A 13,283-nucleotide genomic window follows, 5' to 3' on the forward strand; every position below is an offset into this window, starting at 1 on the left:
AGACTGAGCCACTATCAGCAGAGCAGGAGGAGGGACAAGAAGAAACAGGAGAAAGATGAGTGTAGGAAGGAGGGTGATGACACATGAGAAGGTAAGGGGAGAAACGGAGGGCTTGACACGGAGGACTGGCTCACCACAGCCACTTCTGATCACTTTGCTCGCTTTTGCAATGCCAAAGCAGACAAAAAGGGCCCTCTGGACACCTGCCACACACTTCCAAAATTTGGTGCAAAGTCGCAGAGGCGATATTGTCGGATAAGACCAGCATATGAGTCAATCAAAGGTAAACAGGAGGTGTCTCAATGCACAGCCCTCCTGAGAGCACTGCACTCCTTTATTTTGATCAGCCTCGCTCAGTTAGAGGGCCTTCCTTCTCTTCTGCCAGAGGAAGAGGGAGAGACGGATGCCGTGTACAAATGGAGGTGATGCCTTCTGAGATGTTGCCATGCTGGAGTGGAGGGGGAGCGAGCATGCGAAGTGGGTGGGGGTTGTCACTCACTGCAGTCGTGCGAGAAGAGCCTGGTGAGGGGGGAGGTGAAGGTGGGGGAGGCAGGGCTGCCAGTGATGGCAGGCGGCACGGAGCTCACGGCGCTGGACACAACTGAGGCGGCGGGCACATGGCGGGCTCGCAGGTCCACGCCGGGGCTCGTCGGTTCATCTGCGAGGTTTCGGCCGGGTTGAAGGGAGGAGAAGGAGGGCAGGGATAGGACAGCGGGGAGAAGGGGAAGAGAAGCATACCCACGGGGCACTACTCAGAAACTCGCTCAAGCAGCAGAATAGAAGAGCACTCTACCCAGAGTGTGGTGCAGAAGTTGAGAGGGCAATGTAACCACACACTGGACTGTGTTAAAAGACACTCGCACTGCACACAACACAGGAGGCTCAACAGGACAGGTGGGGAAAAACATCTTAGGTTACTCTTGAATGAAATGAAGCAAGGCTGCAAACAAACTGAACCTCATCGTGGACAGTATGTGTGAGGATCTTAGAAAACCCCTGATATGTACGTAGAGTCCTAAGCAGCTGTGCAGAGCACACAAATGGTCCTAGCCAGCACAGTGTACAGTTGTGGGGGGGTTGCTGTCACAGTAGGAATGTTGCACAACAACTCACACCAGTGTCAGCATTTATAAAATCTGTATTCATGCTTCACCTGCTCTTTAAACTGGGAGAAATTCTCATCCTCCAACGATACCTGTCTGAATGTCAAGCAAACAAGTAGACAAAGACACCAGTAACACTCCTCTCCACTGAAGTAGCCATCTGTAGTACTACTCCACTGAAGTAGCCTTCTTTTAAAAATTCTGAGAAGTTCGATTTGGAAGCATGCTACACCTCTCTGTGAGACTTCTTTCTTCTTCACACAGAGAGTGGAAGTGTGTCCAGTGTGTACTGTTTGTGCACGGCTTCCTTATCTGTAACTGTCTCCTTATGAGAAACTTTTGCCAATTACATTTATCCTTAGACCCACAGATAGAGCTGTCAAAGCGGGACACATTTTGATCAAAATCAAGGTGCAAAAATCTAAAGTATGTTTGTTTACATTTTTACCACAAAGCATAGCAGAGCTTATCTTTTCCAGAACAGTACTCTGTATACTCACTACACACTTGCTGCCTCTTTCTGTTTCTGAGGTTGTTTCCCTGGGCATTTATAAGTACAATTCCAGTGTAAATAGTCATGGCTTTTAAAGACTTACCGATAAAGACATTTAGCTCAAGACTAGGCAATATCAGCAATACTTAGCCCACATTTACAATGATTTTGATTATGCTTGCATGAAATGTTTTCCCCCGCTTTCTCACTCCATATTAGCATTTTTTTTTTAAAGCAGAGACAGCCTGAACCACCAGTGAGGTCTCTGCTGTACCCGGATCACCGGACAGGGGGCAGCACAGCGCCAACGTTGGGGATCTATTGGCTCTCCATTGCTCTCCTCCATTGCACTGCTTTATTTGCATGCTCACAAGGGCCTAGATCAGGTTGTATCACATTGTGATTTGGCAGATCTGATTAGCCAGGGATCACTGAAGTTCGTTGGTTCCTACCTGCACACAACATACACCCACATAAATGTAGAGGGATAAAACAGACAGAACAGCCAAATACAGTTTCACTAACAGGCTACACAGCACTGCAGCAATGCACATTTATTTTTGTTCATTCACACAGACTCATTCCAAGCGCTGTGAAGTGTGAGAGGGTGCTGGTGCTTTACCAGGGTATTCCAAGGTAACTGTAGCTTGTGTGATTGAAAAAGGACAATGAAGCCAAGCGTATGGGCCAGGCAGCTGCATCCCAGTAAAGAAACGGTAACACAAAGTGACAGCTGGCTCTGAAAGGCTATTCCACATTGATCCAGGCTATCATAAGAGTGTCAGTGTCAATAGTTTAACGAGAGAAAAAAATATCCTAATTTTCATGACGCAAGTGGCAACACCTGATTTGATGTAAGACCGAACCAGTACATTTCTTGAAAATACATCAGACAATCATTCATTGACAATATGTATTGGCATATATTAATGTACTGTATGTAGATACTGAGAATCACCGCAGTCCCCTCACTCTTTCTATAAAACTGCCACTGGCCGCCCAACAAGGTTTAGAGGGGACAGATTAAATAACACTTTAGAGCTCAAGCAACAGGTGAAGTGAGCCACTGTCAAAGCAATGCAATTAAGAGCTGAGAGAATGCGAATTTCAGCAGATCTGCAGTCCTGCAGGACCACATCCGGCTGGTCCTCCATCCCAGTTTATGATGCACAAGTCCTGTTACGCTGTAGTACTGAAGTGAAACCAGTTCCATTATTGAACCGTAGCGGACACCATTATCCAAGTCGGAGATAATCAACTTTACCCACCTATACCATGCTTAGTATTGTAACTGTACCACAGTTCATGGTTCCTTGGTCAAGGGTGCAGCAGCGGGAGTTGGAGTTGAACCAATCGCCTTCAGAGCGCAAGGCAACACCCCTAACCACTGGCACAAACACCACAGGAGAACACAAGCCCGGGTGTATGTGCGAGCGCTATGGTAGGAACCCACAGGAGAGCAAGTCAGGCCCACCGCCCGAAACTGGCCCAGTTTCGCTACGCAGCAGCTGAACTTGTCCCTGCTTGCAGCTCCCCAAGTGAAACGCTCCTCCTCGCTTGATGATGACAGACAGTTTTGGCTTTGTGTTCTGTGTGCCGGCTGTCTTTGTGTGTTGATGTTTTGCCCTGTGGTTCCCTCAGTGCCAGAGTCAGTGTGGCAATGGCTCCATTTTAATTTTCCATCACAGTCCATAATTAGAAGGACAAAAAGAACCCAAGAACAAAAGTGAGTTATTTACATAGGATCTCATCAATAATCATAATACTATCCATTGTTCTATGTACACACAACTAAAGGCTTTTGTTGACAACACTGATAACATTTAAACTCAAATTACTAATGGTATTTAAGGAGTGTAAGTTTAAAGGTAATAAATGAATGGTTATATATACATACAGAGAGTCAAAGAAATTTGGTTTCAGGAAAAAAAAAGTTAATACAAGCTAAATTTCATCATCTATTCACCTACAACACCAGGGGAAGCAACTTACTGTCTTTCCTGACAGGTGACTCTGATTAAACAATTAAAAGCTGAGGAGAGAATAAGTTCTCATGTACATAATTTGCACAGGCAGAAAACACACAAAATTCAGTAATAATTGGTCACTCCTCAGTTTAACCAATTAAACTATACCCATCCATAATCTCACATGAATAAGTGCACTTATTTCTAGACAGCTCAGCACAGGTGTCACGATATTGTTCTGTTTGTGGATCAGCAAGCTCACGGATTAGTTATAATTTTAATAAACTGAACTTGAAGATAACGGGGGTGTGATGGCGCAGTGGGTTGGACCACAGTCCTGCTCTCCGGTGGGTCTGGGGTTCGAGTCCCGCTTAGGGTGCCTTGCGGCGGACTGGCGTCCCGTCCTGGGTGTGTCCCCTTCCCCCTCCGGCCTTATGCCCTGTGTTATCGGGTAGGCTCTGGTTCCCTGCGACCCTGTATAGGACAAGCGGTTCTGGAAATGTGTGTGTGAACTTGAAGACATTAGAAATTAATAAGTGTGCATTATATTTTGCGTTGGAGGTCTGTTGCTGCAGTTCGTCGTGTTTCAGGTAAGTGTAGTCATGTTGCTACCGCTTTTTTCCCAACCCACATTCCTGTCGTGTAGCTGTGAGGATAGATAGACACAATCAGTGGTGTGTCTGTGTAGTTGTGTGTGGCACTTTTATTAATATGCACCTACTCGATCGATGAACATTGGTGCATCAAGTGGATAGTAAGAAATTAGGTTTACTTCAGAATCATATGTCTGCAGCCATGTCTCTCCCTCTTAATGTAATGCAAAACTTGTATTTTTGCTGAGATGTACATCACTTTGGAGAAAAACATCTGCTAAATGAATAAATGTAAATGTAATGAGGTAGTCAATAACTTTCACATATCTGCAGTCATGTTCTCTTTCAAGGCACTGCCAATCATAACTTTTGTATTTATCAGGCATTAATAATCACCTATCATTACAATGGCTACAAAAGAGAAAAAACACAGTGCTTCTCCTGGGAGAGGAAAAGCTAGCACAAGCTTGATTAAATTATTTTATGTTTTATTTACATCTTGTTAAATACTATTCTGTTGGGGTCTACAAAAAAAAAAAAAAGAAAAACAATATTAGGGCAACAGCTACTACCTTGCGCTCAGAGAACCCAGGTTCTAATCCTACTCCTGCTGTAGTCTCCTTGAGTAAGGTACATACCTTAAACTGAAACTGTAGAAATTGCCCGACTATAACCAGATAATGTCTGTAAATTGCACTGGGGGGGGGAGAAAAAAAAAAAAAAAAAAAAAAAAAATCACCCACTAAATACAGTAAATAAGCGTAAATCTTCCGAAAAAATAAAGAAAAGAAAGTGGCGCTAGACACTGCCCTATTTACCCGTGTCTGCCATGCACTATGCGCGGTTCACACGTACAACGTTGTCGTCTGCATGATGCTTCCAAGAGGAATGTGTGGAATTACAGGGGACTGTGATATGCAACACTATGCAAATTATAGGGCCTGCTGGAGTCCTTCTTTTCCAAACCCTGGTCCCTCCCATGAAGAGAGTATGACAAGAAAGCTTGGAAGAGGATCAGAGAGCGATCCTCCTGGCAAACACGTACATGGAGATGCACAAGTGACCAGCCACCGGATCGGCCAAGTCTTTCACACTGAGTCGTACCCGAACCGTGCTGTTTTTTACAACACTCTTTACTCCCACTTCCAGGTAAGCATTCCATTGTGCGCTGCTCACAAGGAGGAAAAGTAGTCAGGGATTAGTAAACAAGGATGCAGCCCAGGCAGCAGTACAATAAGTAAGGGTGATGGCAGACAGTAAAGGAAAGGAAAGCACCAGCATCCACTGGGACTTCTCTGGTCCCATCCAGAACAGCCGAGAGATCGTGCAAAACGACGACACAGAAGATCTTGAAAGATCACTCACATCTCTGTCATGGACAAACAGCACTGCAGCACATGGCTCAGAAGCATGAGGCTCATGAATAGTGGCTGGTGTTGACTTGTCTTAACTGTTTTATTATCATGGCTTTATTTGTATTGTGTATTTGTAATACATGTCTGTATTTATATGCATGAGTAATGCTTACTATGTGGTGTGGCACTGGGCCCATTTGTGTTAAACCCTCAAACTCAAAAAAACTCAGTTCCAGGTGACTTGTGCCAACTTGGTCCTTCCCATTTCTGCGGCCACTTGGAAGCTCAGAAGCACAGCCATTATCACACAAGACACATCCTGATGTTCCAGGGAACCACAATTGGAACAACATCTGTGGTAAGCTAAATGATACCCTGCTGCGCGGATGTGCGCCGTACTACGGTGTCACTCCACTCCTCTAAATCCACTTCTGAGTGAAGGTGTGCAGTGTGTGTCGTTCTTACAATACACACACAATAACCCCAAACATCACAGTTTGCAGAAACATTGAACGGTCCACAAAACTCATCACCCCCATACTGCTCGCATACCCACTCACACACAGACTGGGACTCTGTACAGCCCGTCAGACTACAGGTGTAATAAGATGGTCACAGAAAAGCTCTTAGAGCAGACAGGCCCTTTTGGAGTGGAGTGTGGGGGGAGCAGAGCTACTAGGAGGTGTAAGAAGAACAGGAGCAAGAGGAAGATGAGGCACTGACCTATGTAGGGGATGGAGGCCAGCGAGTCTTCCTCCACTGACAGGGCCGGCAGACTGCCGTTGACACGACGGGGGCCCTCTGATGACCGTGGTGCAACGGGCGCACCCTCTTGAGGCTCACCGGGGACACCATGGGACTCGGTGGCGTCAACAGGCAGGGCATAGCTCGGGTTCTGTAGCACATGAGTTGTGCGCCGGCCCACATGTGGCTTCTGTCGCAGCACAACCTCCTGAAACTGGGACACTGCTTCTGTCCGCTCCACTCCCGCCCTCTCGTGGTTGGTCTGCCGGCAGACACTCTCTTGAGGCTTAGAAGCAGAGTTTGGAGCAGTGGAGATGCTGGTTCCGGGCAGAGAAGTGGGGATGTTTTCTGGTGGGCTAGTTTTGGGGGTGGGCATCCAGGAAAGATGGGGTCCAGAGTAAGCAGGGTCCCTGAAGGAATGTGCCTGCATCAGACGGTCAGCTTTGCGGTAAAAAGACGGGCTGTAGCTGCGGTAGCCGACAGGTTGGTCACCCGAGGTATGCGGGGGAAGTCGCCTGGGCTGGCCAGCCAGCTGGGTGCGTGACGCCGGGTGCTGCTGGTGCAATGACACCGGCTGACTTGCAGTGGACGCTGGTCCCGCACCACAGCGGTTGCCCAGTCCCAGCTGCACCTCAGTACAAGGCAGCACATGCTGGGCCTCACGAATCCAGGCTGGCTTCTCAGATGGAGGCGAAAGCAAAGCCCAGTCTAGCATCTCCACTGAGCGGCTGTTGCGGGCGCGTCCAGAGGACGCGCCCCAGTCCCCTGGTGGGCAGGGCTCTATGTGCTGGTGGTGGCTGGAATGCAAGAGAAGGGTGTCCTGAGAGGCACTGTGGGACCAGCCGGCCCGGTGGTGGCCCAGCGCCGACGTGACCTCGGCCAGACGGTCCTGGGAGAAACTGCGGTGGCGCGGGGACATGGCCGAAGTCTGGCTGTAGTACCAGTCTGAGAGCGCCTGCTGGCAGCGCTCCGTCTTGCTGAGTCCGGCCTGAGATTGCGAGGCCGAGTTGATGGCGGCTTGGTGGTTGGCAAAGTGGAACTGCAGGGGGCTGGCGAGGGCTGCTGCTGAAGAGAAGGAGCGTCCCCGCACCTGACCCACAGCGCACGGCCGCTTTACGCCATAAGCTGTGTCCTCCGCCTGGTGGGCGAAGCTGCCTCGACTTGTGCCTGTGTCAACGTCTGCCTCTTGCTCACGCTGCCTGGATGCGGGGCCAGCCACCCCGGAACGGTTGTCCAATACGTTGGACAGTTTGGGTTGTCTTGACCAGCAGCTCCAGTTGTCTAGATGATTCTGGCCCATGGGTGCAAGGGGTGGTGTGGTTGCAGTAGGCAGGGACTGGGGCTTACTGTGTGGGTAGCAGATGGGTGGCGGGTCCGGTAGGTCTTGAGCTCCCCCCTTGTACGGCTCATTGCCCTTCAGGTAAGCATCCTGGGAGTACGCCTGAAAACAAGATGCAGATGGTAACGTGATGGGCTAGTGTTGAACAGCAGAGGACAGAAGGAAGGACTGAAACAAGGGAAAGGTGATGGGAAGGGACACACCATGCTTCTGTCAATTTGGACAGAGATCTCTTTGAGAACTGAGCTGTACTTATTTCCCAACCTTTTCACGAGCCTGGAGCTCACAGACATCTAGCTACCTTAACCGCACAGACTCCCTGCACTAAACTTCCAGTAAGAACAGTTTAGCTTCAGCTGGATGTGGTGTGGAAATGCTCTTCTGAACAGGACTGCCTTCAAGAGCTTTCAGCGGAGTGTGGCAAAAATCCAACATATATTGTATAGTGTGATTGAGAAGCACAAAAAACTGGTCAAAACATAGAACTAGCAGGAAAAATTACCCCAAAGAATCATTAGAGGAATGATTATGAAGTACAAGAGAAGGCGGTATTGAACAAAAACACCTCGTAGCTGTCACAGAGCAATAAATCAAAGTGTAAGGGGAATCGAAAGACTCTGGGCTTTACCTGAACGACTGTAGAAGTGACAGGCCAAGTCAGACCTCACAGAGAAACAATTCTTCCCAAAGCTCAAATCAAACAGGATTCCATGTAGTCCCAAAATTGCAACAGCTTGAAAGTCTTCCTCTTCACCACTGCGTGTTTTTGCCTGTTGTACTTCTATCGGTGTGTTTCTGCCTAATGCTTCTGTGAGAGGCACGCCCTCCCGGCCCCCACGCTAAACCAGCAAGGGAGAGGTGATCCGTGCCGCAATGCCAGGAATGCAGTCAGTGCAGGTGCTGAGAGACATGGGGCGGAACAAGTGCTAAGAGCTCACGGGGACGAGGAGTGACCACCGAGAGGGGAAGGATCACACGTGTGAAGGAACGTTGAACAACGCGCTGCTCATTTTGACCCAGTGTTTCTGTTGTCATGTCTCAGTTTATTGGTGCATTCCGATATGGTAACAGCCGGACATCGCTCTGACTCAGCACCTGTGATGACATGCTATGTGATCTCTTCGAGGAGATTCCACCATTTACTAACTACCAATGAGAACATAACTACAGCTGCTTATATTTTAGAATTAACAGAATTACACAAGGATGTTGTGCTCTATCAGACATCAAAATTCCAGTATGAAGACAGTCTCAAGACTTGAACCCTCCAAGGGGTGAACGTGTGCCATGTCTACAGATCTCCGTGTTGGGAGGGGACAGAGCAGCACTGAGAAGGGGACAAAGCAGAAAGTTCATACTCACACTTACCAGCTGCAGAACGTCCTCATCTTTGGGCATGATGGAGAGCTCCAGGACACTCCCACTGGATTGAAAACAAAACTTTTTTGTGAGCAACGCTCTCACTGTATCAGAAAGACATTGCAAAGCGGCCTTATACTGTAAACCCAGTGCTGCCTTCGTCTTGTAACCCACCTGATGCAGACTTACTGCATTCATTGACATAATGGATTGGATATGCCCCCCCAAGTGTTCAAACAAGACTAACGTGTCGCCCACTATTTGTGTGTTACTCCACTGAGTGCTCTTGCTATTATTTTTGTGTCCCCCAATAGCTGACAAGTTGTTTACACCACTGACTCCACTGGAGTTCCTTCAGAATAGACTCACAATCTCATACCACAATATTTAAACGATAAGTGACATTCACCTACAGTGAATTAATGAGAGTCAGCAGTGAAATTTACATACTTTTCTATACACAGCAGCTGTGTAAATTTGTGTCCCAGCCCCCCCACCTAGACCTGACACTACTTTACACCTTCTCTTGCTACTCCTGTCACTCCTACTTTCACCATCTCCCTTCTCCTCTTCAGTCCCATTAGTCCTAGGGGCTTTGCATCACCTGTTCTGGATCAGGCCGATCACCTGAGAGTATGTTTTTCCCAGCACGCTCTCGCCATTCACCTTCACCAGCCTGTCCCCTGCAAACGCAAAGTGGCAATGACATGTTGTTCTGCAGTTCAAAAGATCACACAAATGGTCAGTAAGCAAAGACATGGTCAATAAGCATCTACATATGAGGAGTGTGAACACTCAAGAGTAGTTAATGCAGTGAACATTTACATTTATTCATGTAGCTGATGCTTTTCTCCACAGTGATTTACAATGTTCAGGTATTTACAATTATTTACCCATTTATACAGCTGGGTAATTTACTGAAGCAATTTTAGGATAAGTACCTTGCTCACGACCCCATATGGGACAAGCGGTTCTGAAAATGTGTGTGTGTGTGTGTGTGTGTGTGTGTGTGTACCTTGCTCAAGTATACTACAGCTGAAGGCGGGAATCAAACCTGTGACCTTTGAGTAGCTTTAACCACTACACTAACAGCTGTTCCTTATCAACTAGGCAGTTTATACAGCCTGACAGGAGCTGGCATAGTCACTAAGAGTGGTTTGGGGGGTGGGTGGGGGCACAGTGCCAAGCAAGGGGACAACAGCAGGGCCACAGTACCCTCCACTCAGAGCACAGCTTCTTCAACTACAAACGCCAGCCTTTACACTCAATGATCCCAGGTGGGAGGTAAGTATCTTCTTCCACAAAAGTATCTTAAAAAAACATATTCCAGCGAAGGAGGATATCCGTCAAGGGAAAAATTTTTCTATACCAAAAAAAGCAAACCAAAAAGGGAGAAGGAGGGCAACGGGGCGGAGTGACGGGAGGGCAACGGGCTGACGGGGTTATGCGATTGTGTCATTCCCTGGAGTTCTGCTCAGCGGTTTATGTCACCTTGGGGAGAAGAGCGCTCTATATAAACACACTAAAATTGGAACTGAATTCAAAGCAAGTTGTTTGGTCTCACAGAAGGAGGCTGCATTGTGCCATTTTGTCCATCAGGAAGACAGCTGGCATCTGTACAGCACGAGTAACACGTGTAATGACAAGAGCAGCGCTCATCCCTCCACAACACAAAAGCCCCACTCTCTGTGTTCGCAGCACAGTGTCTCCAGGTTCTCAGCAAGCCTAATGTATATTTAGGATAATCTCTGTTTTAATTTATGAAAACACATTTACTTTTGTGGGTTCGAACTGCAAAGCATGACATGTTTACTCATACTGGAGCCAGAAAAGCATTAAATGTGGTTATAGTTGCACACCTGTTACGTATCAAGAAGTAAATATGTATGGATGTTGGATGTGTTTATTGGTTTTGATGGCACTGTAATGACCTTGACTAACTGTGATGACAGCTGCTTTGTTACCCTCAAATTAGAAATATGTATTTTTATATTATCAATAAAAGCACCTTGTGAAAAAGAAATAAACAAGCAAACTAATGTTCACTCGTACAGCTTTTGTGTAATACTGTCACCATGTTTTGCCTTACTACGTTCAGCCTTTGGCTGTCTGTGTTTCATGTTCAGATCATTTCAGGCTTGAAGGAGACACAAGTTTATAAGGGTTTATCCAGGTCTTAATGTTCAGCTCTCGTACCTGTGCATAGCCCAGCTCGGTAGGCAGGTCCCTCCTCTCGCACATTCTTCACAAATATGGTGTCCATTGGCTCCAGCCGACCTCGCTGGTATCCTGCGTGAGTGCACACACAAACGCAGACACACACAGAGTAACATGAGAATAATAGGCAATCATGAAAAAAGCAATAAAAGTGAGTCACTTACACAGGAATTCTGAGAAGACTACCTGATGCAAAGAACAACAAATCAATGAGAGTTTTCAATATTTAAGCATCTCTCCAAATGTTCTGGTCAAAACTGTAAAGAAACCACACTAAGGCACTAAGAAAAGACTGGGCTTACTATTATGTGTATTTGGGAAGACACCAGTTAAAATTTTGGACAAACTCACTCACTTAGGACTTTAACTATCAACTATTAAAGATCTTTAGAACCCCAGAAATTTCAGCAAAAGTATACAGATGTGGACAAGAGCCCTTGTATGGATAAATACAGGCATTTTTATTATGAATAAGTAACAGGAAATGCCAAAGAACACGCTAAGAAAAGGGAAATGAGGGCATTCAATCCAGCAGAGGGAGCTGGAGGGCAACAGTTAGTTACACCCCAGAGACACCACATCCCTTTTTGAGTGCAGTGAAGGTAGTCAGGGGTGATAGAGAAGTCTGGCAAAGCATGCTCACCCTTTCCATTCCCGTTCTCCTCATCCTGCAACACAAGGAAACATGGGAGCAGTCAGTGAGCAGGCCACACCTGTGTTCAATCGACCATGTGGTGCCACAGCTAATAACGTAAAAGCTATGGTGTGGCAAACATGTGCAGACACATCTTAATGAGCCCCGGAGTCAGCCGTCCGGTTTTATCGGAAATGAGCTGGAGCGTTCCCATGTGTCTCCTCTCCTTGTCTCCCTCCATTAGCTTCCAATGGTTGCCAGTATCAAGTTCAACACTTTACAGCACTGTCAAAGCCTTAATACTCCAACCCCTGCAGGACCTGGTTACTCCCTATACCTCCAGCACATCTTGCTATGTGGTGGTCCCACTCACAAGGGGTCCAAAATTGAAAACCCACTGGTTCTTTGTTTTGGCCAAAGAAACTCCCTCTGTGCCTCAGAACTGCTTAATCCCTTCCAGCATTCAGAAAGGGTCTCAAGAAAAATCTCTTCAGTACCATCTGCCACAACTATCTATGTACTTTCAATTTGAATGTCATTTTCCTAAGAAACTACTGCGTCGATGTGTGCTTCCAAAGAAAACAAGCTACAGTAATATTGGTTCTGTATGTAAAGCTTGACTGTTGCCGAATGTCTTTTGTTTACACTTAATTGTATACCGCTTTGAAGAAAAGCATCTCCTACACAAATTAATGTAAACGTGACCTTTTGAATCTGAAAGTAAGCCCTTACAGTAGGGGGCAGTGGTGAGCTCAAATTATAGCGCAACCACAAGAAGGAAACACTTTGTTAAGGACTTCAAAGCAGCAGAAGTGATTTTCTGTTTAAAGGCTGCGGGAGACAACAGCCTGGGAGAGAGTTAAGCTCAGGGTGCCGAGGCTGTCAGCAGGGGGTCAATTAGTGGGTCCATGTCAGAGTGTCAATGAACACAGTGAGATGGCTCTCAGAAGTTCAGGTTGGAGCTGAGACAAGCAGAGCTCCAGTAACACTAATAGAGCTGGCAGATCCAAGAAAAGAGCACCACAATTCAGCACCTAGAGCGAGGGCTACGACTCTCCATACACACTCTCTGGGCCCTTGTACATTAAAAGCATTGTCTATGCAAAGCTCTTCGCTCTGATATTCCTGGAAAGTGAACATGCAGCCTTGAAATATCAGAAGGACACAGCAGAGGGCAAGGCACAATAGCAAAACTCTGTACCGTGTTCTAAGAGAGGAAAGGACAAGAGGTCAACAAATATGAAGATGACCACAGCGATGCCTGTGGAGTGTAGAGAATGTCATTAATCAACATACAGCAGCACTCCTGGAGCTCTGTTGTTAGAGTTCTGCTCTTCATTCTGGGTCCTCAAGTAGCCAAACCTCAAGCTCTTAGCCACTGACAAAAATTCCTCGGGTTTAAGACAGAACCACTTAGCATGTTCTCTCTGTTCTTCAAGTATCTTTACTAAGCTGATCAAGAAAAATACTCGGGTGCTG

The 13,283-nt window shown here is 46.8% G+C and overlaps 1 protein-coding gene across 4 annotated transcripts in view; it reads right to left on the bottom strand.

Moving 5' to 3' along the window:
• Window positions 1–13,283, bottom strand: part of LOC108919723 (rho GTPase-activating protein 23-like) — a 70,533-nt gene that overhangs the window by 13,739 nt on the left and 43,511 nt on the right. For 2 of the 4 annotated variants that reach the window (XM_018727978.2, XM_018727973.2), the window contains exons 3-8: window positions 11,814–11,838; window positions 11,150–11,242; window positions 9,558–9,636; window positions 8,957–9,017; window positions 6,235–7,696; window positions 500–658 (exon numbers count right to left, since the gene is read on the bottom strand). In XM_018727978.2, coding sequence (XP_018583494.1) covers window positions 500–658; window positions 6,235–7,696; window positions 8,957–9,017; window positions 9,558–9,636; window positions 11,150–11,242; window positions 11,814–11,838 — 1,879 coding nt within the window. The remainder of the gene's footprint in view (window positions 1–499; window positions 659–6,234; window positions 7,697–8,956; window positions 9,018–9,557; window positions 9,637–11,149; window positions 11,243–11,813; window positions 11,839–13,283) is intronic. The other 2 variants (XM_018727959.2, XM_018727967.2) reach the window with 2 other exon arrangements.

Source organism: Scleropages formosus, chromosome 20 (genome assembly GCF_900964775.1).
Source record: "Scleropages formosus chromosome 20, fSclFor1.1, whole genome shotgun sequence".
NCBI lineage: Eukaryota > Metazoa > Chordata > Actinopteri > Osteoglossiformes > Osteoglossidae > Scleropages > Scleropages formosus.